This window comes from Haliaeetus leucocephalus, unplaced genomic scaffold (assembly GCF_000737465.1).
Source record: "Haliaeetus leucocephalus isolate CR32 unplaced genomic scaffold, Haliaeetus_leucocephalus-4.0 Scaffold92, whole genome shotgun sequence".
Taxonomy (NCBI): Eukaryota; Metazoa; Chordata; class Aves; order Accipitriformes; family Accipitridae; genus Haliaeetus; species Haliaeetus leucocephalus.
This window is the reverse complement of record NW_010972528.1, coordinates 12,566,634-12,593,146: the sequence shown is the minus strand read 5'-3', so window position 1 is coordinate 12,593,146 and position 26,513 is coordinate 12,566,634. Positions and strand designations below refer to the sequence as shown.

The 26,513-nt window shown below is 36.1% G+C and overlaps 1 protein-coding gene across 1 annotated transcript in view; it reads left to right on the top strand.

The window, feature by feature from the left end:
• LOC104842633 (transcription initiation factor TFIID subunit 4-like) overlaps positions 1 to 26,513 on the top strand; it is a 151,435-nt gene that overhangs the window by 94,317 nt on the left and 30,605 nt on the right. Inside the window, exon 14 of the mRNA XM_010585126.1 lies at positions 10,187 to 10,309. Coding sequence (XP_010583428.1) covers positions 10,187 to 10,309 — 123 coding nt within the window. The remainder of the gene's footprint in view (positions 1 to 10,186; positions 10,310 to 26,513) is intronic.

The window sequence follows — 26,513 nt, the reverse complement described above, 5'->3', positions numbered from 1 at the left end:
CTCAAATCTCGCTTTTGAAAAGAGTAGCATACTTGCTATATTGTGTATTCTTTAGTTGAATATAGTTTCAGAATAAATTAAAATTGTTTTTGTCATGTCACTTAGACTTGATCAAACCACGATCCAGACTGCAAAAAAGGATATTGCGTTAAAAGTGCACAACCAGTCTCTACACTACACATTTCCCATCTGTTTCTGACACTTCAGAAATTAACTTCAATGCTATTCTTTCTAACTATTTGATTAAAATTACTTATTACAGACAAATGATTTTTAGTAGGTTGCTACATTTGCCTCATTTCCTCAAATGAGGCTGGCAGTTTCAAGATGCAGATTTCCCGTAAGAATGCTAGAGGATTGGTATCAAAATCTGGGCATTTTCTTTTGCAATAATCTAGTTCATAAAGCCTTTTTACCAGAATTTCTGATTAACTAGTATTTTAAATGCACTTAAAATTTCTGCTATTCTGAAATTTTGTGGTAATGACATAAAAGCAGAGAAATTTTACCAAAAGATAGAAATATTTATTATTTTGAAAAAATGAGGAAAATGCTTCAGGCTGGCTTGAGATTTTATGGTATGACGTAGTATCGGTCTTCACTTCCACGAAGCTGAGATATTGCTATGTACCTCAGTCTTCAGTTGACTCCACTGATGTACTAACCAAGAACATACTTTCGCCATGTTTTTGGTACAGTTCTGGTGTAATGGTTCGTAATTATTTCAGATTTCAAGTGTGTACCAGAGATGGAATAGAAATAAAAGTAACAAAAGGCCATGCTATGCTATTAAAACTCATGACGCATGGAGAAGATCGTGCAGATAAAATTCTTGATCAGGGTCTCATAGTACTAACACAAAGCTGTAGTGGCCATGGAGAGTTTTCACTATCCAAGTGGCTGTTGTATTAGTGAGATACAATGAAAGATTCTTTAAAGGGCATTTTTAAAAATGTTTATTTCAGGGATACTTCACCATCTGAAAAACAGGGCAGTTGATTCATGTGCTAGTACAACCTTCAACACTGTGTTACAGTGGACAGCATAGCCTCTGGGAGTTACTGTGTGCACTCCAGCTGCAAGCGTGGGGAACTGATAAAAAGCTTGGTTGTGTGGTTCATCTGACCCTTGTATTTTCCAGTGCATGATTTTAAAAAAGCAAAGCGTATTTATTTCCTCGCTTCTCTTAGTTGAGTTAGCTCCCATTATCCCAGTGTTTCTGTCAGACCTCCCTAACTAAATCCACAGTGCAACAAGTTTGCTCCTCTTTGTAACTTTAGTCTGTAACTCTAGACATGACCATCGTTCGTACAGGTTTTCACTGTATTTTGTATTCCCTAATCTTCATTAAAGCATCAGTTTCGGAGCCCTCACATAGTGTCTCACTTCAGGGGGAAAGAATAACATCCTAGAAATCTTGGGAGGATAGTAAACCCCCGCTTAGATTAACAAAGGGCCTGGGAAAAGATCTTAACCAGTCTTTCTCACCGATACCCCAAGAGTGAAGATTCTCTTCTGTTGCTTGCACCTGAATTCAGGAGCCTGTGAGTAAGCCATCACGCTTTTTGACTGGTATTCTTACCAGTGATATTTAAACTGTGTGAGTATGTCTTGTTTCCTTTGAAGAACAGTTTGAGAAGATTTGTAATTGTCCATTGTTGTGTTGCTCCAAAATATAATTAAGACCGATAACAAAAAAAATAAAATAACAGATCTTAGGGAAATCGTTTCAGAACTTTTTCTGATCTTACAAGTAAATTACTGGCATCTCAAAAAGTTGCCGGTTCTAGTAATGCTGATGCTGCCAGTTGTCCATGCCTCAGAAACCCTTTGCTCAAATGATCTGTATTTGGCTCGGTGAATCTGCCAAACACTGTTATGGGACCTAAAGAATATAAAGGCTTAAAATAGGGGTGTCTCCAGCTTAGCATGGAAGAGCCTCGAACTGGTGCTACTGGAGGTAAGTTGTTTGAGGAATAGTATAACCAAAACCAGACAAAATGTGCTGGAGCCCCAACAGCAGATTTTGAGGAATGAAGAAATTTAATGATTAAGGTTACTGGAAGGACAAAAAAACCCATTGTTGTAGAACTCTTTCAGAGGAATTTGAGGGATATCATTCTAAAAAAAGTATTTATTACACCTTGTATTACTATAGGTAGGAATGTGTAGCTTAAGAGATGGTTGGACAGTTGCAGAAATAAGTGGGTTTAAGTTAAAATAGTGCACTGTATTTGGAAAAATCAAAAAGGCAACTAACCAAGAATATACAGAATTAACAAAAAGAAGTTCATATATACCCATAAAGAGCATTAGTTGATTAAAGGGGCTAGTGGGATAAGAACTTAAAACTATTTAGGGAATAAAATCGTACTAGAGATGAAGTATGTTAAAGAATTACAAGACTTTAAAATAATTCTCAAAATTCTTCATGCTTTTGATTTTTTTTGTAAGCTCTAAGTAAGCTTTTAAGGAAACCTCCAAGAAAATTAAACCTATGAGTATGAATATATATATATATATGAATCAGTTCAGACAGTATGTGGTCTTGAGTAGTAAGGAGATAAAATTGTAGTTTCACTGATAATTATTTTAAAAATCACATTTAACTGGGTAATGTACATGAGTGGAGAAGATTACAATTAAGGTTTTTTTTCAGGGAAAAATAAAAATGAAAGGCAGGATGCACCTGGCATTTTCTGTATCAGAAGTTTGACATATATTGTGTTGAAAGTAATACGGCAAATGTTAATGGAAAATCTGAGTAAACTTCTAGAACGTAATGAAATTAGATGTAATAAACACAAATGCCTATTGTAGGAAAGACACTTGATCAAAACTACCCCAGTTAAGGTTCCAGAACTGTATTCAAATGCTCATTATTTTGAGAAACATTCATTTTGGGGGCTGAAATGTTCCCAGCTTAGTCTTTGCCCAGGGTGATTTTTTTTCAAACACTATGCAATAATTTTCAACTGTTGTTAAAAGTGTGTGGGAAAGAAAAAAAAAAAAAGGAAGAAGAAAAATACCCAACACACACACCTTTTTCAGTAAAGTAAAATCTTGATCTACTTCAAATAGATGTGCAGCCATAGCAAGTGATGGTTGGAACTTCTACTGAGTTGTGGGACAACTCTTGTGGAGAAGTAGCATTCCAGCTTTGTACTGAAGAAAATTATATGTAATTTGGCAGAGCCGTGATGGTTAAATTCTCACAGAATGTGTTCCATGTATGATTTGCTGTTACACATGTAATACTTCTCTGGTATTGCATTGTTGCAGGGCCACTTCTAAACTTTAGGTACTTTGGACCAGCATGCTATTGCTGTAGGAGTTCTGCTGAGCTTTAGGGACTTCGGTAGTACAAAAGAGAGGCGGGAGCACAGCATGGGCATTCTGCAGACATTATCTGTTTTTCAAGACTGTCTCTCTGAAGTTCACTGATGTACCGATCCTTCTTGATCATTGTCCTGGACTTGTTGAGGTTACTGCCAGCATTTTTAATGAGTTTCATTTTTTTAATTGCACCTTCTGTTGTGGACATCTTAGGATATGTGTAATGGCTCCACATTTCAAGCTCTCCTCAGCAAAAAAGATGTTTTTCCAAGGGGTGTAATCACTGTCTGAGACTGATAGATATATGTTGCAGAACCATCAATTAAGACAAGCTTTTCCCAGCATGTGACCCTGTTACCAGGAATTAAACTATCCATCGCAAACAGAATTAGGAGGGATCTTCATTGATGCCTGTTGGATAGAAATCAATGCTTAAATCATTGTTTATATGATCTTGCTTTCATCAAACATTTCTGTCATCTAGCACTCTCCGTTGCCAGTTTCCTATTTGGTGTTCATTCCTGGCTGTCTTCATTCTTGATTGCGGTTTACAGTCTGTCGATATTTATAGCTTCTGTTGTGCTGTTAGCCTCTTCTCTGTCCTCTTTTCTTCTTCTTAGGTGGTATTTCTGAACTATGTTGGGAATTGTAAGTAGCCAAAATCTAGTTCTTTGTGGGCTGAGTTGGCTCTGTGACTACAGAAACTTTTACAACTCAGCTTCTATTCCCTTATCAAATCCTATATTGACAGTATTTAAACATACTTGACTACTTCCTCAAGCTCTTTCTTCTTTATCTTCACAGTCATCTCTGTCTCTCTGTCACCAAGTTATTTTCCTTCCAGGCCTAAAATTATCCCTGATTTCTGCCTGTAGGTAGAAAAACACCTCTTTGACCTTTCTCTCTCTTACATGATGCCACTCCCTCTTCTCCCTTTTATTTTTAAAGGTACTTATATGTAGACTTGAATTGTTAAAGAGTCCCAGTCGTCCTCTTACTTTCTGATCATATTGAAGGAAATTTCTTAGTGCAGTCTTTACCAGCTACAGCTCAGGCTCGTATTTCGTCTACATCTCTGCTTTAAACAAAGCTAATTTCAGTTTGCTTAGGTTTTGCCCTCCATTTGGAGCACATTTTGCCTTCCTTTCAAGATGCTTTTTGGTTTTGAACAGCTCCTGTCTTTCTGTTGAGTAGTGCAGTGCCTTGCTAGCTGTTTGACATTCCCTTTTCCTGTGGGTTCAGGTGAGCAGGCGAGATTCACTGGGATGTTTGCATAGCTGACTTTAACACACTTGTGCTCACTGAAGAGGAATAATCCTCTGTTAACAGTACAGATTACAGCCACTGCTAGGCCATTTAATTTTCTGGATTGGAGAAGGTGTTTGGCTTGAGATCTGTAGATGTTCATACCAAGTATCCAGCATTTGTTTTAGAGTTGTCTTTCCAGACCAAATTCATACCTTGAACAAATCCATAGAATTTATTCCTCTAGCCATAACTTCCTTGAATGCACTCTTGGATTAGTTGATCTTGTAGAAAAGTGGATAATAATCTTCACTATTCTCTATTAAAATACTAGTTAGAGTAATGGATGGGGGATTTAGTTCTGAAAGAAATCTTGAAAATGAAACCACACTAATTTGTGAAACAGGTGGTTTCTTCCAGTTGTGTGGACTGCCACAACTGCCAGTGGAAGTAGAAATCTAAGGAAAAAAAAATTCACTGAGCATGTGATCACACCATATATTTATTTATTAGTATCTCAGTAACTGTTCTTATGACGGCTTGTAGTGCAGAAAAGGCTTAAAGTGAAAAAGGCTTAAAGTAAATGCTTGGTTTCTCTTGCAAAATTATTTACAAAGCATGCCATGAATAAGTGCGTTCTTCGTTTTGGAAATTACTAAATTGAGATTTTAAGTTCTAATGTTGATACTTCAGATAGACATATGGCTGTCTTCCTTGTGGCATATGGCTTGTGGCACTTCTTTCTGAAATACCTAAATGTATCATAACAAATAATGATCTAAGGAAAACTAAAATTTTAGAACCTCTGTTGTTAGCTTTACTAATAAAGTAGTGAAGTAGTGTTCTTTTTGTAGTTGTAATGTTATGCCACCATCACAAAGAAGAAAATTTCCTTGTGTGAAATAATATTGGTGCTTAATTCTTATACTGTACTTTTCATCAAAGGGATCTCTTCAAGTTGTCATTAAGTAATGAAATACCTCTCAGTAAGTAAATGGCATGCTAGAAATAAATTGGGATCAGATAAGGAGCAAGGAGCAGCATCTCATTTGTAAGCATTTTTTCTTGAATACTATATTGGAATATTTGTCTATATTTTAGATAAATATTTTGACTTTCAAAAAAGTTAATTGTTGTTGATTAGTGTGGTTCTGAATGAAGTATTGCTTCCTTCCCAGAGGGCAAAAATTTTTAATATGCTATTGATAGACATATCCATATTAATTGTGATGAAGGCAAGTTAAAGAATGATACTGCATCAGCAGTCCAATAGGAAAATGAGACTGTGAATGAATGCAATTATCAAACGGTTGTATCTTGTTGGTTGATGTAGTAAGTTAGATTCATTTCTGCTAAATCATGTTAATTAACAGGAAATTTATTTATTTTATCAGGATGTATAGATATTAACAGGTGCTTCATTTGTTTAAATATCCAGAAATTATTAACTGGCTTAGTTAGAAGATAAACTATATTGTAGTAACAGGCTCCTTTGCAACTTTAAAACATAACTGATCACGTAAAGTAAGAAGCTGAAGTAGCTTTAGTTTCTCAGGTACTTTTAAGAGTAATTTCAGAACATTGAAGATGGCTACATTTAATTCACGCTATTCTTAGCGCTGAGAATTCAGAGGGTGATTACTTTGGAACTATGTACGCAAAGCTAGTTGCAAAGTCATTTCCACTTGATGTAGAGAATACGGTTCCAGAGTATGCTGGGGAGGAGAGCTTCCACTGGTCAGAGTCATGCATTTGGCATCTGGTTGTACAAGAGGTATGTTTTAAAAGTAATCTCTGTTCGCACCAAATTAGAGTAATTAAATCTACGTTAATTACACAACTCCCACAAAACTGTTTGGCTATTCCTAAACTTCTTGCAAGATACCTGCAATAACCATATCAGGTTTTATGACTATTAAAAATAGCTCATATTTCCATGGCATTAATTTTGAAAAGCTCCTGTTGAATCGGATGTTAGCAGTCACATTGCATGTGTAAATGTCTTCATGAAAGGCAGTGTCCCCTTCTTCTGAACTGAAGCCAAGATACCGCTTTTTTTTTTTTTTTTTTTTTAACCCCAAAGATTACAGTTGAGGATAATATTTTTGATGAAGAGTCAGATGATGAGTAGGAAAGAGACTGGCACAGATAATCTGATGTAGGTTATGAAAAAAACAGAAGTATGTGACTTTGAGATGGAAAGAAGAGAAAGTTGGAATTGGGGGTATGAAGAAGCCAACAATGGTGGTTAGTCTGCTCTGGGATGTTAAATAACATCCAGGAATCTTGTCAAATGTCTCACTAGTAAGTATCCATAAACTACAAAGATGTTTTATTGTAAGCAAATTGATAGTTAATAGTGAGTGTGCAGAGATGTTCCCTTAAGCCACCTGGAGTACATTAACCACTGCAAGATGAAGGCTTCTGTTGGTAATCAGTATCAAGATCATTATTCTTTTGATTATTTTAAAATGTAATTTTATGATACTCTGCCTTCAGATGAGCTTTGGGAAAAAAAAAAAATCACTGAATTAATTTTTAAAAGATTGATGAGAATTTGTGCAACATAGTATCCATCAAGTATTTCAGCACTTCAGCCCTTATTTTATAAAACATCAGGATACTGTGACCTTACTGATGATGCATGTGTGTTTGATGTATTTGATATTTTTTGACCAACATTCATTAAGGTTTACATAAGAAGGTTGTTCATTCCTATTGTATGCCAAGGTGTGTGCTGTAAAACCAATGTCAGAAATTGTATTGGTTTTTTGTTTGGAGTTTTTGTACCTGGCAGCATATTCCTTATTTGTATTAAAGCAGTATCTGTTAGTCCCACTGGGGCTAGATCATAAGTAAGGCATGTAGTAGAGGAGGATCCATGGCTGGAGACCTTATAGCCTCAATAGACAAGCTGGGTGAAGCGGGGTGAGAGGCACAGGGAAGTGAAGGGAAAGGTCTTGCTGGTATTCACCCAGTGTCAGTAGAACAGAGCCCAGCTCCTTTGGCTCTGTCTGCTGAGGCAGGTTTCCTGTCATGTGCTAAATTACAGGGAGCTGAAAATCTCGTGCATTTGTTTGGACAATCAGTGCTAGGCCAACACATTTGTCAAAAATTAGTATGTGATATAAAGAACTATCTTTAGCTCTTCTCCCTGAATCAAAAAGAAGGGACAAAGAACCTGATGAATAAACGAGTACAAACTTCCGCAGACTCTTGAATCTATTCCATGTTTTCTTTGTAAAACAGCACCAGACACTTTGCAGGTTTCGAAGTGAGGGTAGGATTTGTCCCCCACTATGTGGAATTTAGAGAAACGGCATGTTTTGTTTTACAATTTGCATGTGCAAAAATAAAACAATACTAAATTATAGTTCTTAGAACAACTTTTCAGAGGCACTGTGTGCTTATATTACATGTTGAAACAATCACTGTATATCGCAGTAGAGGTAGTCCAAAGAGCCAAGTCAGTATTAGCGTACTGTTGGTCTGAAAATGGTGACTCTGGATAAGATAATCATATAATAACCTTTGCATGATACCAGTTACCTACTAGACTATATTTCTGACCTGCACCTCCCAGGAAACAAATACTTACTCCAGTGCAAAATTTCTTATTCTGTGAAGCCATCCACTTTACAACTTCGTCTGAGATCACTGTAAGCCAGTTGGCCCTCGCTTAAATATTCATCAGACTTCTGATAATTGTGATAACCCTTATAGGCTGGCAAGCATGGCAAATTAGCAAAAAGATGATTGATCTTTTTTTATATGCAGTTTTATCTTCAACCTTTCCTGGATATATGTTATACTATAGTAATAATTTCTTCTCTAAGGTATTTGCCAGTATCTGGATTTGCACATCTATTTACAGTTGCCTTGAAGCCTCATAATTACAATACAGCTGAAATGTCCATTTTCTTTCCCTGACTACAAATAGGGATCAATTGAATTTTAAATGACTGCTTACGGGCTAGCTTCCGATCATGACCTTTGTAAATGATTAGAGCTCACCACTGTTGCTATCTACCTTGAAAGGGTAAGCGGGCAGGTCTGTCTAACTGGCATTTAATCTGGAAGAGAGCCAAAGATATTTGAGCTAAAAACCTAATATGAATTGGCAAAGAGAAGTATGTATAGACCTTTGCACTATTATTTAGATATTTTTCCACATTTCTTTTTTGTATTTAGGAAATTCTTTTATCCTGTAGATAAATGAGATGTGTGTTTGTATATAATGCTATATTGAAGTTATGATAGTAACTGAAGTTCCAAAATATATAGCATAAAAATGTGAAAAATGGCTTTTCAAACTCTAAATGTACTGAATTTCTCTGAAGAATGTGAAAATAATGTCGCATTGCTAAATGAGTAAACATGAAAAAATGCACTAAATAGGATGTATGAAGTGGACCTGCTTTTCTAGGCAGAAATGAATGGAAAAAAGATACCATACATTGGTACTTTTTTGTTTAAACCTCCTTTCCTTTCAACATTGGCCAAGATAGTTCAGGCCCTGCTTGTCTATGCAGCTCACATGTAAGTAATGGCTGAGACGCTTCTATCTACACTTGTCAGTTCAGTTTTATTTTAGTGAAGAATTGTGCCTGTATCATACAATGTTTTTATTACTACTACTGGATTTCTTGAGGTAGTGTTCTGTGGATTTCTGTTGAGGTGGGAACAATTATGACATCAATGGGATCAGAAAACAAACACCTCCTCTGAATTTATTGAAGGATTTTGCAAACCCAAAGTTTTGAAATTAATGATTACTAAGAGCTATGAGTGCTTTTATCTAATTAAAATCATATGCTGCATTACCTAATCAGCTATTCTTGTGTAGTATTGATGATCAGAGTATTTATTAAAGTAATATTGTTCATGGGAATATGTCTCTTATCATTAACTCTCTGAAGGATTATACAGTTTATAATGAATATGCAATCTTACCTTTTCATCATGGGGTGGCCAGAGTATTTTCTCTTATTTTCTGTAGCATGCTATGTTGTTATGTAATGCAACTGGCAGGTTGGCTGCTTAGCCTCAAACTGGTCAAATGTGTTGTTACCTAAATTCTTATCCCAGAAAGCAGTTGTAAATTCATTTTGTAGGGTTTTTTGCGTCAGCATTAACTTCTGCTAATGTTTAGATAGGGGTGTTTTATTAATTTAGATACAGAAGCAAATACCAAGTATATTTTAATACCCCAAGTAAATCTGCGATGAAAGAAAATGTTTGAGATGGTTTTTTGAGGATTTGAGTTGGTATTTATACTCTTCATATCAATCTTAAACTGGAGATGTGTAGTTAGTATATAGTACTTACTGGCTAAGGCATTTTTCAAGGATAAGGATGGAGTTTTCAAAAACAGTTGAGTTATTTGGAAGCAGAAATCCTGTCGAAAGTCAAGAGAACTTCCATATCTTCATTGTTACTCTACTGCAAGGCTGCATGCTTGAGCTGCTAAAATGGTATTTCTAGGAACAGCAAAGTACTTAGAGATTGCTCATGTGTGACTTTTACCTCATGCTCGCAAGTCTGAGAGTAACTTTTTGAAATGACAGCAGAATAAAAACTAAAGAGTTTTTTCTTCCTCTAATAGATGCAGCAGCAAGAACTTGCACAAATGAGGCAGAGGGATGCCAATCTAACTGCATTGGCAGCTATTGGTCCCCGGAAGAAACGGAAGCTTGATTCACCTGGACTGCTTACCATAGGAGGAGAGGTATATGTCTATACACAGAATAAGAGAAATTATTATTTCAAAACCTAGTAGGAATAACTAGAGATGCTGTATGCCAGTATTTTCACTGAACTGTGTAACTTGGAAAAGGTGATGCAAATTACTAAATTAGAAAGGCTGTGGGTCCAGTTTGTCTTGCCACAGTTAAAATGACATCTCTTAGTTGTATTTTCAAGTGTTAACTTTCAACAGATAATGAAAGGATATTTTAAAAATAAGTTGAAAGTCAAGTATAGGTCTGTCCCTTAAACTGTTCACTGCCTTTATACTTGTTTTCTCCTCTTCATAATCCAGAGGAAAACAGAAAAAAAGAGTAGGGCATGAAATATCTGGAAAAACATGACTGTAGTCTTGCTTACAGTTTGGACCAAGAGTTTGTAGTAATACCAGTAAGTGTGGTTTTGTGACAAATATGTGTCAAAACTTTTTACAGAATGGCTGGTTGTCCCATGCAACTGCAAAGATGAGTTTGTAATAATGCTAAATTGTATGTAATTTTAATAAGAATACTGTGTTCTAGAAGTTGAATCGGATTCGTTAGCATGATTCTCCTGTTATCTTAAATGGAGAAATAGCTATACTACATGATGGAATACAAAATCATCAAAAGCGTGATATATATTAACCAAGGTGGAGAGGTACGGTAACATGGTTGCATTACCTTGGATAACTCTGTAAAGAGTACCGTGTTGTTTAGTACAGCTATAGTTGGGCTTCTTTTGTTTCTGCTAAATATGCCTACACAATAGGAGTCAAAGTAATTCTCCCTGTTATATGTCTGTTGTGAGGAAAATGCAAACGTTTTGTTTTGAATAACTGACTAACAGTTTTGGCTCAGACATTTGACTGTCTAAATGCCAGGCATTTCCAAAGGCCTTTTTGTTTCCCATTTTGGATAGCTTTTATCTGACTTCTCTCTCTTTTCATGTGCTAAGATTAGTGCTAAGGAATTAGCTGAGCTAGGAATAGAAGTAGATCTTGTTTATGTTCTAAAGTTGACTTGTGACTTCAGATATGTAGGAGATGCTCCTGTTTTCTGGTCAAATTAGTTTCAGACTGAGGGAGCTTCCCGGGCTTTGTGTTGTCCTGATACATTCCCTTCCTTTCAGTCTCCCTCCTTGTCTTACATTCGGTAAAGAATTCTGTTCTCCTCCATATGCTCCTGTAAGAAATCCCGCAACAACAGGCCAAAAGAAACTTTCATTAGAAGCTCAACTGGATAGCAATAGCTTTGGCTTTCACACAAAATTAATTTAGAAATAATCTGAACCTTCTAATAATACATGGATCCCTTCAGAATTTAACAAATGTACATTGCCCGCTTGTCTTTACTTGACCAAAGGAATATTTTCTCCTAAGTATCGGAATTTAATTTTTGTCTATTGCCCCTTTTTAAAAAAATTATCCTTTTTTAAGCTTTTATAATTTGATGAACCAAATTGTGGTCACCTTCAGTGAAACATTTTATTCAGAGCTATATGCCTGAATGGGTTATGGCGAACAGCTTCCCCTTCTCTCTAGAAGCTCCATACTCTCCTGGTACAGTGCTTCAAAGAAAGATAAAGGTCTGTTGCAAATTCCAAAGACTTCTGGAGATTTTTTGCTTCCTTTTATTGCTCCCCTAGCCCCAATTTTGCTGAACTTCTATGTTACTCAATTGACAAATTATCCTTGAAGTTTTTGCCGATACGTGGATTTCCTGGAGTCATGAATTGTGTGGCTGTTTTGCCAGTTCAGACTGGGTTGTTCCCATCCCTCTCCTCCTAGCTTCTAACCATCCTGGCCAACTGACATTGGTGCCTGGCTGCAAGCTGATTTCAAGGACTTGGATACTGTATCTGGAGTATTCAGTGCCTTTTCTGGGGATAGGATCTAAAATATTGTAGAAGCTGTGTCATGCAAGTTGGCTGCTACAAACTCCCTCTTTCTGTTATTCTTCTGACCTACTTATTAGGGCTGCTATGCAGAAATAAACTCAACTCCTCAAAAATGTTTCACTCTAAAAAGGTACTGGAAATTTGCACTGTTTGTCTAAGACTATCTGATTTCTCTTCTTTGGATTTCTGGAGACTATAAACAACATAGAAAAATGTAATAAGACCGTGTCCTGTTTTACAGACATCCACTTAGCCCAGTTCCACCTTCAGATGTCTGACTTCCACTATGTCTACGACCCTCTGATTTCTCTAAGCAATTTCTAAGCTTCTTAAGTCTTGCTACTGATAATCTCTGTTTGCAAGGTCTGACTTGGCAAGAGCTTTCTTGGCCTGCCTCTTTTTTTTTTTTTTTTTTTTTGGTCAAAACATCCAGATTTTGTCCTTAAAGTTGCTGGTCTGATCATTAATCCTTTTTGACATACACGTGTGCTTTTGTTGCAGCTGGGACACAGTGTGCTTGCTGATTCAAAGAGATACCATTTACAAATCATCCCACCCCTTCATGTTACATTTTTTCCTTTTCTGAACTATCTGTTGTTTGATATTTTACTTAGTTGCATTGGCTCTTTTTTTCAATGAGAAGTGTTGGATTGCAGTCCAACTTCTTGGTTCAACAGAAATACTAGCTCACAATTTCTCTTTGGAAATTGAATCTTTTTAATAATACCCTTTTGATCTGAGCAGGAGGTCAGTTTAGGCAGCAGTGACAGTTATTTTGCTTGAGAGAAAAAGTTGGTGGAAAAGCTTAGTGTTTCTGAGTACTGTTTGTTGTATACTGAGAAACAGCTCTTACACAGCTTTTATAAATGTGAAAAAGCTTGTGCTCGTAACTGCAAGTATTTCTCCACCAGCACTTTGTTCAAGAGTGTTTTCTTTAAACTTGTTCTCTGTCTCACATTGCCAGGGCTCATTTGGACTTCTTTGCTTGTTTTCAAGCCATAGCCAAATAGATTTTTTTTTTTTTCAGGTGGCAGGATTAACTTAAGTTATCAAGGCCAGACCCATCATTTGCCTCTATTGTACTAGTACGGCTGGGTTTTTTGATTGCTTGGGGAGATGGAAAAATAGCAGTTTTGGAGTGAGGTTATTTTTACATCATCTATGTTCTTTGATTTGCTTCTCCATGCAGCCATATAAAAAATTCCTTTCAAAAAAATGGGAAAAAGGTTTTTATAAAAAAGTGGATGAGCAGGGGCTAGACGTCCTCAAATAACACTGCCACCAAATGTGTAACTAGTTTCAGACTGTGATTACACAGTAGCCTGAGCTAATCTGACTGTGATCTCTATCCCAATCCCTAGTAGTGCATTCCTGCCCCTTCCCTTTCATTGGCTCTGGCTCTTGCTGTACCCTGTGCTAACCGTTTCCATTTGATAAATTGGCAGAAAACTAACCTAACAACAATAAGAATTGAATAGTTTCTGCTTAGCTTGCTGAAGTAGTTTGGCCTAGAGCCCAGTGAGCACTGGAAAAGGAACTTACGAGGCAGACAGCAAACTTGAGATCACCTGCTCTTCATCCGCTTTCTTTTTAGTACCTTTCTTGTCTTCTCATATTTTAGATAATCTGCTAGGAACATAGCTTCCTCTGTAGCAGCCGGCAGCTCATTAGTAATTCAGCCTGCTTATTATTATAATGCAGTTTAGATCAAGAGTGAAAGAGAAGGGGTAAAGAGAAATGAGATACCTTTGGAAGAATTCAGCTTCTCTGCCTTGCAGAGTTGAAAATACTGCATTTGCAGAATTTTGTAGGTGTTTTAATTTATTTAATGATACTAGATAAAATTATTGGAAAATATCTTTAAATGCTACTGCTTTTTGGAATTTAATGCATGATTATCAAGTTAGGTATCTAACAATCCTGAACCATGTTATGCATTTAGCAGCAGTACTGCCTAATTTTCATTTGCTGTGTGGGTCCTGTTAATGCCTGTGTTGGTACACAGCAGTAGATGGCAAAGGTAGGGCAGTGGATGACATACACAGGAAAGGGAAGACAGCAACCATTTAAGCTCTTTAGTTAGTATCCTTAAGCACCTCTAATGTCAGAATAAAAATAATAAGTTTTTTAGTTGCTTTTGTTTACCTTATGGATTTTGAATCTGTTCAGTTCATATTTTCAAGCTTTTCTTGAATTGTAAGGCTTTTAAGAATTAGGATTAAAAATCGGTTTTGTTTATAGATAGATATTTTCATGTAATTGTAAGAGTTAAAGCTTTTAGAAAAGCATTAACCATCACAAGACTAGGTCAGGTAGCTTTACAAGTTAAATATTTGAGTAGTGCTAAGGTGGCCTGAATGCAGAATTTGCTTATTTCAAAGTCCCTCTTTTTTTACTATGGAATTAAAGTGTAGAGGTTAAATGCAAGTATTTTTCTGTATTTAAGAATAATAATAATAATGAAATAATTTGGCTTTTCATCAAGACCTATGGCTAGTATCCCAAAATACATAAATACAGAGTATATGTTTGAAATATCTGAGGGTATAATTTGTTTAAATATCAAGCCCTCTCCTGGTACTTGCTGGCACAGATGGTTTTTGAATACTGAGCTTCCAAAGGCAGCTTCAGGGCTAGTTCAGTGAATCACCACTTATTGAAGACAGTCATTTTAGGGATAAGAAAAAAACCTCTTTCTCGCATAGTGGAAGAGTAGTTGTCTTAAGAATATTCAGCAAACTATCCCAAACGCCATCTTCCAAAATTTGCAGGAGGGCATGTTGGGCTAGCACTCCAAGGGGAGATCTGATACTTTGTGTCTTTTCTCATCCAGTATATTCCAAGAAAAGTAATGTTCTTGCAGGCCTGGAAAGTCCCTACACAACTACAGTTAGAACAGTGATGTTTTGTGTAGAGAAAAGCTAATTACTAAGGTGATTGTGAAATGTATTTCGGGTACAAGGCACCACATTTTTTTAATTAAATTAATCTTTCAGATGGTATAATTTGAGCATTTTAAAGCTGTTCTCATGTTAAGGTTTTGTATAAAACATGGTTGAGATTCTGATTTGAGACATGGAAATCTGTGTTATACCAGAGACTTCCAAATGTAGACATAGAAAAGTTACTTAATATTCCTCTCTGTCAGATCTTTGTACTACTAGTAATTCCTAATTCCTAATTTCTAAGTGGAAATGTAAGGATGAAGTCATGATTGTTTGGGAGGCACTTGGGTACTGTGACATAGTTGGAAAGAAGTACTTTTGCCTACGGTCTCTTTTTAGTTATCCAGGATTGAACATGATTATTGTGTTTGCACACATTACAGCTGGCATTCTCACTTCATGCTTGGGTTATCCATAGACATTTCAGCAACCCTGCAATTATTCCTCAAATCCGTTGTTAGTATTTTAACAATATTAAGAAGAAATCAGGATACTAGGTAATTTTCTCTTTGGAATGGGTCAGACATGATAAAAAAGTATGACAGAGCTGTCTCTTGGAAAACCTGGCCTTATTTCCTTCTTTTCTTGCTCTTTTAAACAAAAAGATATGTATAGAGTGTCTTGCAGAAGTCTTTGTGACAGAAGGGTTGTGCACTGGGTTCTCTCCAAAGCGTCTACTCAACGAATATCATGCAGGTTTAGAAGTTCACGAATCAGCCAACATAACTGTGAGGCATAACTGCTTCTGACAGATCTGAAAGAATTAGAACCAATGAATAGGTCTTTTATTTTGGGGAAAAACACCAGTCAGTGGGATTGCCATGCTCTGAGCAAATCTTTAGGCAATTCCCTCACCTTTTTGGAACTAAAGTAATTTTATGGCAACCACTTTCAAAGATCCTTGGAATGACTTGTTCTACAACTCAAGTCTCAGCTTGGTCTTTGTACTGTATACTTGGCTCTTGATAACTTACTTTTTGTTTTAAGTGGTCAGGTTATGTTTAGAAAGCACTGGAATCTAAAGATCCTTTACACTTGTTAAGCTTGAGTTATATGAAAGCAGATACAATAGACCAGAACATCTTTTGCAAGTGTTTATGGTCCAAGAAGTTAAAGCTTGCTTTTTGCGCTTTTAAACCTGTAGACTAACAGCAGAACAGGAGAAATTTTTATGATTTATTGTATCATTGCCTTTTCAAGCACTCTTTGCTCCATGTATCACTGACGTGATAGAATGCAGTGGTTCTCTCAGACCTGTTTTGGTGTAGGATGTCACTGCTGCTGACAGTTGTGATTTCATTTGAGGTATCCTAAAACTATCAGTTAAATATATGGGTTTGAATTTTCAAGGAGACAGAAGAAAATTAAGAAGTCTGTCCTTAACATTTTTTTTATAGAATTACATGCATAGTACTTTATGAGTCTTTGAAAATCTCAAGTATAGCTTCAGCTTCTCTGGCTTCTTTTACTTGTTGTTTTCAAAGGTCAAATAAATATTAAAATAATTCACAAGAAATGTGTTAATATCTATTTGAAAACTGGTCTTTTAAAAGACAATATAGATGTTCTCCTAATTAATAATTGCAACTGTTTTTCTCATTCTTAAATAAATGAGATTTCAATTTAAAAATTAATTGCCCCAATGATGAATTTCCTTTTTAAAAAATTTAATTTAAAACTGTGTTTTAGCCCATGATGAACACATTTTATTTTTTTAGAATTCTGGTTTTAGTTTGTGGAACAAGATTTGTAAACATTAATGGATTTTACAGACTTAGTAAAAAGTAGGAAGGCATTAAAGATGATGGATAATGCTGTGTTTACATTGATGATTAATAATTCTAATTTGGAGTGAATGTATAGAAGTACATTTCTGTGTCAGTTGCAAACAGGCAGGAATACAGACAGTGAGTCAGGAGGCAGTAGAACAATTTTGCATGGATCTCAGTTGACAGGAGGAAAAACCCAGGCAGCAATGCAAGAAAATAGAAAGTGGCTCTGTGCCACCAAAAACATTCTTTTTTACTAGTAGAACAGGTTTGCATACTGTGTGTATTCCTTTGATCTATGTAACACAAAATATTCTGACAGAGGTTTAATGATATTAATCATTTTTCCTTATTGGTCAAGACAAATTTGATTTTTACTTCATTTGGAGATGGAAATGGTAGTTGATCCCACCTGACTGCGTGATGTTGATCTAGCACACAGGAGGAGACCATTACAGCATTTCTTTCCCTGCTTTTCAAAGGTTTTTTACTGGAGTGGTTTTTTGTTTTTGTTTTTTTTTAAATTAAAATCCTTCTTGGTTAAAAAAGAAAAAAAAGATTGCATTTAAAAAAATAAAATAATTTTATCAGTGTGGCAATATTAAATACAGTCTTTTTATTTATGGATATTTTATAAATATAGTGTGTGCAGCTTATTAGCATGGAAAATGAGAACCTGGCAAAATGACTTTTGAGTAGTTAATAGTTCATCCATTATTTGTCAATCCCTATAGAGGTCTGCTGCTGTTACTGTGAAAGAGTATTGTTTTATCTTCTTGAAAAAGGCAGCTACCTTGAAGATTTGTGGGGACGGAGGGTATGTGAGCCTGCTTTTTGTTTTTTGTTTGGGGTTTGGGTTGGGGTTGGTTTTTTCTGTATTTTCAATTGTCTTTTCCATTTGTCTTCCGGATTTCCAGACACTGAAGGATAAACTATATTTTGCAGCCTCTGTTTTTCTGACGCGTATAATTCCAGAATTTTTCTTTCTTCTGGCTAAATAAAACTGATAAGACTAAGAGAAAGAAAGTCTGAAAGGGTCTAGCTGAGGGTTTGTCAAAATTGACTTGAGTCTCTCCATTGAGAAGACTTACTTCAGAAGGTAAGGCCCAAGGTGCTATGACATTTTTAGATGTCAGTGAAAATAATTTTTAAAACCTGACCAGAAAATTTCCAAGGTGTAACTTTTCAGCATATACATGGAAGGATTTAGACCTGTATCTTAAAGTGGCAAAGTTTCCCTTTTAATTGATACTCCTACAGAACAGTCAGATGAATCATCAAGTAGATTAATTACCTTCTCCCTTCCATCCCATTCAATGCCAGATAAATTTTGTGGAGTAATTTTTTTTTTTTTCTTTTTGCCTTAAATCCTTTACTGAAGCTAAGGCTTTGAAAAAGTCTAAAGAACTTGAAATTTATTAGGATGCCCATTCATGGATATTTCCAGCCTGATTCTTTACAGGAAGTCAAGTAACACTGGTCATAGAGAGAGTGACAATTAGGGTAACAGTAATTTAACATTTTAGTTTACCCTGAGCCTTTAGGCAAACAGGCTTGAACTTCAAGGGAATCCTGTTGCTAGCTTCTAATGTAAACACCTTACCTAGATGTGCTGAACAGAACTTTTTGTTATTTTACCTGATGTAAATTGTAGAACCAAACCGTTGTCTGAGCCCCCTCCCAAAAAACAGTATCTAAAACCTGCCTCTGTTAAGTCTGGACTATTTCAGAGAACCTCTTCTGGCAGGGTAATTAAATCTGTCTGGGAGTCTCTTTTACATTTCATAATGTAAGATATGGAGAAAACATTTTGGAATAACCAGACAAGCTCCTCTTTCTTGAAAATGTGAAGTTACCTGTACAAGCTTTCTAAAGTTCTGCAGGAGCTCTGTATTGATGCTCCTTAAATGGATCTTGCCACCACTATGCATTATGCTACAGTTGAATGTTGCCATACAATATTCTGCTGATAAGGAGAGGTTCTTGAATTAAAAAAAAAAAAAAAAAAAGCCTGACAGAGAAACATTTCATTCAGAACTTGCTGTCTTATAACATGTAGTAAAAAATTATCCCTTCATTTTAAGTAGTTAGAATTAAAAAAAAAAAAAAAAGCTCACTGTAAGAAAAGAGGAATGAAGACAGGCCTTTCATGGTTTCCTTTTACCATGTATGTCTTCCAAGATTGTATTGTAAGTCTGAATGGTTTATTTATCAGTTTGAGAGTATTTCACATGTGCATATTATTCATATGTATATGTACACAAATTTTAGAGTCAGGTCCCTACTACAGGTTTCCTAACTGATGTTGTTATGAAATGACACAGTATCAGCAGTTTGTGGTGCAGGCAAATTTATTGTGATGAACTTTGCTTTTCAATGAACATGATGTATTTTTAGTCCCTATGATCTATTCTGTATTGTAAGAGTAGTTTGAGCAAACACTTGTTTAATTTGGAAATGAGTGTTCACACTTCTTCCACAAATGTTGACCAGTCTCCTACTGTCCACGTTCCTCTTTCAGAATCTGGCTGAAATTTGCCAGTGGTAAAATTCAAAGGTGTGGCTCTCATATTTAAACTTTGAGCTGAAAGTAGCCTTTCAGCTTTGTTAAAAACTGTTTACAAGTTTACATGGACAGTGTGTATTGCACATCCTTTCTTTGTAAGAGAGATAGTAAAATGGGTCCTGTTTGGCCACATTCACAAGAAGTTAAGCGTTTGAGCTCACGACCTGCAAGGACATGTGCACATGCTTAACTTTAAGCACAGTGGTTAGTTTGTTTGAAGTTAGTAACGTGCCTCGTGTAGAACATTAATTACCTGCAACAAGCTTTTGTTGGATCGCTGTGTGTGTTAGTGTTCCTGTCAATCTCCTTGTGTTTCTTACTGCATGAACGTGGGTTTGCTAATCTGTAACTGATTCTGATGTAGGAAATGCTTTATTTCTCTTTTTTTTCAGTGGTAAAAACAGGGTTTACTTTCTAGAAATTGGCATATTGCAAGCTTTTGAAAAGTCTCGTGTTATTTGAGCACAAAGTCTTCGGGACTGTCAGTGCGTGTTAAATGCAGGTTTGTGAAGTTTCCCAATGTGTCTTGAATATTACAGGCTGTATTTCGCTTTCAAAGAAATAATATAGTAAAAATATCTGATAGTGGGATCTTCGTCTTGGTGTTCCTTTTGTTACATACTCTGTTCTAGTGAGTGACTAGGAAAAAAGGGGTTTTTGTTTTTCTTTTGCCTGGAGTCAAACAGGAGCATGCTGGTTAAAGGGATTCTGTGGGGGTGTTGGGCTGGAGAGGGCCTGAGGGAACTCGGAGAGACATCTACCACCAGCAGCTTGTCTGTGCTAGCTAATTATAGCTAGGGTACTGTTTACTTTAGTGGTATACTCCTTATTTATTAGTTACTTAGTTACTGCTTGCCTTCAAGTTACAGGCTTGCAGCCAGTTGCTGCAGGGGAGGTGCAATAGGAAGGGAAGGGCATCATGCAGCACGGCAGATCGCAGCTCCCTGACCTTGTCGTGCTTTTTTTACACTGGTGTTTTTGGGGCTTTGGTGGGGTTTTTTGTTTGTTTTGTTGTTGGTGGTGGTTTTGTTGGTTTTTTAAAATACAGACAATGGGGAGGCAGTCAAAAAGAAAAGCAGACAAGTTAAAAAACAGGAACAACTTAAGGAAATTTTTTACAGTCTAGAGGCACTGCGGTGATAAAATTATCACGAGTGTCTCCATGACTTATGAATCAAACTGGGTTTTTTCCCTCCTTTTCCTCTGGTCTTTGGAGCAAAAGCTCACTTTCTGGTTTATGTGAAGTTACATTGATTTGAATAAAATCATGATTTTTATACCTTTTTTAACCAGTACCACTTTGTGGGTATCTGGAGTTAGTTTCACAGGGCAGTTTTGCTAACTGGTAAGTTAGTTCTGTATTAGCACTTTTCCAAGCATGAGTGAATACACACGTACATATTTCACATCGTTAACTAAAACCAAGTTAAACTATTATATAGATTGTGTATGGAAACCCTAGGTCATTTAAGAGTCCAACTCCTTAACAGTTGGACTTCTAGGCCATTGAACCACTTTGGGAAATCTTACCCTAATCCACCCTCTCGTTTTTAGGATGAGCTTTGAGCAGAGCCTGTGGATTAGCTATCTGAAGGAGGCAGTGCAGTAGACCTATTTCCACTGCTAGTTTTGCTGTTGCTTTTGTTATTCTGTTTGTGGTAATCTTGGTATAATAATTATCTCAGCAAACAAAAGGATAAAGAACGGTAGCGTAGTATGGGGAGGCAAATGAAGAGAATTATGAGATTTTCTGCAACTGTGTTTGAGAAAGTAGAAGATATCATAAATAGTGATTTCCATGCTTTAGCAGCATGGAAATAGTGTTGGCCCATGCTGTAATTATCAATAAAAGAGAGATTTCTCCAGTATTTTTGAGCATGACAGTCTCTTGCAAAGCCAGGAGCATAACAAGAGCTGAACCTCTGTCTGATGGACCAATTACTGAACAATTTAGAGGAGGTTCTGTTAGGAGAATGAGCATACAGTAAGATCCATAAAAAAGGCAAAGTTTCTATCTCCAAAGGAGAAGGTAGGAAATAAAAGGAGCACAACAGGTTAAACAGCCTCGGCCAAAGAAGTGAGTACCCCTAGGCAGACCAGCATCTCTAATCAGTGGTAGTGGTACTAGCTCTGAGGGGAGGGAAATTCAGGCTGGTGCTCTCATGTAACATTAAAAAGGACAAGCAGTCTGTCAGGGGAAACAGTCATTGGCGTGGGATTTCTTCTCTTGATCAAAAAGACAGCAGCACTGCAGCCTGCTTTATCTATAGGGGAGGTGTTGGCAGAGGGCATTTTTTTCCTAGGCCGTATCACTGTCCTGTGATACGTTTTTCCCAAGCCATAAAAGAAGCCACCTGCATTTCTCTCTTTAGCAGGGTTTCATTAATCCCTCTTTTTCTTCTTTTCATGTGTTTTCATTTTTATGCTATTACAATTTTTTTAAAAATTAAGAAACATCTTTACAAAGCAGAAGGTAAGCTAAATTGATGGACCTGAAAAATATGGCTGGTGCTTGTCTCCAAAGCCAAAATTAATTTTCTCATCTCGTAAGTAAGTCTTTATGAATAACATAAAATGCAAGTTCAGTACATTTTCTCCCCTTCCCTCCTTTAATGGAGCTTCAAATTACAGTCTTCTCAGCATTCCCACCCCGCCCCCTGGGACAACATTGACAACCATAAGTCTGTTGCCTTTTGGTAAAATGTTGCCACAAAATTCTTTTTAAAAGTTACTATCCTCAGCTGTAGCTACAATGAGGTGGGATGAATTTTATGCTGCTATTGACTTAGCTTTTATCTTACTAAGTAACAGACAAATCTCTAATGAAGAACTGCAGGTAGTGTTCCTAGCATTGTTGTCAGCTATGTAGTTAGTCAAAGTAGTAATAATTGCCAGTGATGTTAGAAAAAAATCAAATCAAGGTTTCAAGTATTCTTTTAATTTTATAATATACCTTAAATAACTTAGAACCAATATGGAAGGGCTTCCAGAAGAATAAAATTAAAATAGAAAGTAGGTTTTCTCTGTTTGAAAAAATTGTAAATAAAAATTGCATCTTTGGAAATACTTGACATCAATGTCTCATTTCTTGATTGAGAATCCAGAAGAAGAATTATTTTATTTACTTCAAGAAGTACTTTGAGTCTGAATGTTCAATTAGTTATTTCTTAGTATTGCAAAATGTTCGTTCATTTGATGAGCTTACCCATAATGGGACATATTCTGTGGCTTTTCTTGGTTAAAGGCAAAAAGAATTACAACAGGTGATCTGATTCCATCCCTGACCATAATTTTCAGGTTCGAGCATTTGTCAGTGTCCAAATCACTTAAGCAATAATACATTATTTTAGAAAACTCTTAATGAAGAGCATCCAGAGTAAAGTCTGAAAGTAATAGTCTAGGGTCAACTCTGTTTACGTTGACTCTCGTCTCTACGTAATCAAATTTATAGATAGTATTTTGTGCATTTCAGTTTGACATCTGATCAGTTTGTAGCAATTAATGAAAGTTAAGAACACTTAATGAACATTTTAATGCTTTTTAGTTGACATTCTTGGTATGTACTGGAGACTCCAACATTCCAAGTGTCTTTAGATGTCTCTGCCTCAATCTAGTTTGTGGCCCATTAGTTGATGTTATTCACAGTATTTATTTTAGCTATAGTGATGAATAAGTCAGTTTGACCTATTGGGGTTTCTTTTCTACAGTGCCATGTATAAAAAATGTAATGTAATCCATAATTCAGCTTGTTCAGCCTATGTTGAGCAGTAAATCCTTGTTGGTCTGAAGTCAAATGCATTTTTTACACTAGGTCTACTGAGATACAAGGTTTTCTGCACTTCAGACAACTTTTAGAAGGTTATATATTGCCTTTTAAGCCATTTATCCTGGTGGTGATCAAGACCAATTACTTTTTAACATTATTTTCTATATTTCTGCCCTTACTATATAAGTATTACATACTGCTGTGGTAAATTTATTAAATTGTATTAAGTGTGCGAATAGGAGATAGCAAAGCTGTGTTTCTTTTTGTGAAAATGTTTCTCCAACTACAGATTCTACAAAATTAGATTTTTTGCTTTTCTTATTTAAATGATTAATTTAATGTTAAGTCTTCTAATTTCAAAATAATTCTTTAACAAGGCCATATCATCGCTAACTCACTTCTGAGTTATTTCATTAGACTATAGAGAGTCATTGCTTTTTAAATTAAATATGTAATCATATAAAACTTAACAAAAATTGCGTACTTTTTTAAGGCTTTCAGAGGTATATTTTTATCTCCAGCATTCAGTTGGTATATCTAAGTAACTCTTTTCTGAATAATTCTGATTTGTACTGAATTTCTGATACAATTTTCCTCCAGAAAAACAAAACCAAACCACAAGGACTCCATTAATAGCTTTTTCTACCCTCTCTGCTCTCTCCCTCTCAAGACAAAGCTACCTGACTTATGTCTGGTTAGAATGAGCATCACGTAAAACAGACAAATCAAGCTGTGTCAGATTAATCCTCCTTAAGCGGCTTACACTCCAGTTGCACAGAAAGACACCATAACATGGAGAAGTTGTTCAGAATTGACACCAAACTAGAGACTGCATATCAAAGAAAATGCTTTACCTACCTATTCTGAAGTCTACCCTTTAGTGTAAATTGTTCTTCTAGATCTGATAATAGAACACTTCTGGCTGGCTCTGCCGTATCATCTTGACATTTGGAATACAGATACATGAGAAGCATGTCATGTTAACAGAACACTACAACAGTCATACTTTGTCTCAATTGATGGGGGAATTGCAGCATACAGAGTAATTCATGTTGACAGTAAGAACTTGCAGATAGGCAGCCTAAAATGGTGAAATCATTATAGAAATTTATTTAGCTGGTTGAATGGCCATAGCAGATTGGTTGAGCCAGCCAAATCAAAGAGACTCTGAAGGAGATATCTTCTCTACTGCAATTTTTAAGATTAATTTGTGGCTGGCTTATATGCCTTTGGAACACATGTATTTTTATCTTCGAATACATATACTAATATCAAAGTTAATAGTGATTGATAAAATGTTAAGTACGTCTTTTCATCTCTGTTGCTCAGCCATATGAAGGTATTCTTTTCATGGTTAACTTTTGAGGAAAAATACTGAAACGAAGGGAGCCATATAATTTAAAATAAACCCATTGAAATTTTATTTATATTTCATTCTCCTTAGAAGAATGTGTTAGCAATTCAATGTATAATATAGTTTCACATCTTGTTTTAATTAATTCACAAAGTGTTTTCTGATTGCTTGTTATTCTGTGTTTTTAAATCTCTTATCCATGACAAAAATGAGATTTTTGTCTACAGAAATTGGATAAAAATGAGAGTTTACAGGAGGAGCTGCCTTAAGTATTTAAACAATACTATTTATTAAAGAATCTCTTTTAAAGTTTTATTTCTTGGGTTTTGGGTTTTTTTTGCAAGCTGGTACTATACTTTTCCCACTTACACGTTAAGAGTGTAAATTCTTTTGATGTGTATTAGCTGCAGCATTAGTTCACCTAGTTAAAAGAGGGATGTGGCAACCTGGGTCCATAAGTCTAATGCAGTGGCAGCCCTAGGTGAAGAACAAGAGGGGTCATATTTTGTCACTGCATTTTGTTTGCAGGTAGAACCAGCTCCTTTTGCCTAAGCATGACAGTCTAAGCTATCTTCCTGCAATTTTTGTTCGTACAGGACAATGGTGGCTTCAAATGAGAGAGAGAAGCCTCTTGGTCTGGCAGTATTTTTATTGCATTATTATTTTTCTCCGAAGCACCTGATTCCACAGTCAACCCTGTGTATTTATTATTAGAGGCAATTGGCTGTGAGAAGGAGTTCTGGGAGCACCTCCTGTTGTTGACTTTAACCAAACCCTAACCAATCACCTACATTTATATATTTTCTTAGAACTTAATTTCAACAAGTTTTAGTCATACCCTCTAGGATCTCCATAACACAATTCTGTAGGTACAGCAAATTCTTTAAATCGCCGTTAGCAGCAGAGCACACAGGCATGTTACAGACTTTAAGCACGAGAGACCTAAGTCTGTAGAGAGAAATATGCTTTGAGTATTATCCATATAAAAAAAGAGATATCCCAAACTTTGCATTTAAAAATATTTCTTTAAAGTGTCTCTTTCAGTATAAATGCTGATGTGCATTGGCATTAAATGATTGTATAGAGAATGCTCTGTAGCCCAGTAGGATGGGAATTCTTCCATTGTCAGTCTGGCTCTGCTTCTGTCTGTGGCTTACTGTAGTTGACTTTATCTTATATGCTCTTATCTTGTTCATTGCTATTCATAGCCCATACTTTTGTGAAGATGGGCCTTTATTCATAAGAAATATTTGCCAAGTTCCTTGTTCCTTTATGTAAAGGAACAATAAATACTATTTGAACATATATACACCTTTCATTTGTTTTCATTCTCAGTTTAATTATGCAGTGTGTGTTTTAGACAGATATGTCTGATTCTTGTCTTGTATTAATTTGCCTTTGCATGTTAGCAAGCAGGAAAAGAAAGAAAACAAAAACAGTACTGCTTTCTAGGTATGGGAATGTTTTGGGACATCTGTATGTTCTGGTGATAGGCCTGCGTTAGAAGAAGGTAATAGCCAGGTGGTTCTCAGTTTCTGGATAATATAAGGAAATCACCTCTGAAGAGGTGCAAGATGAAAATTTGGCAAGTCCTCAGCTGCATGAGAAAAAAGGCCTCTGACGTTTGACTCCACTCCTCTCTTCCCCATTTATTCCCCAAACTCCTGCTGTGTTTAGTGTTTAGTTGGGGGAGAAAAAGGTTGATTGCGTAGTGGAGTTAGGTTGTGGTAAGCAAGTAGAGACCATAAGACACAACTTTCAGTATCTTCTGCTAACTTGTATAAATTCTGTCGGCTAGAACTAAAATGTTCTGAACCTCTTCCTTTAGTTACTCAACCAGTTGCAGTTGAGCTGGTCTATGTGATAGATGAGAGAAGTAATTACTAAGAATTCGCAAAGCAAATGAAAG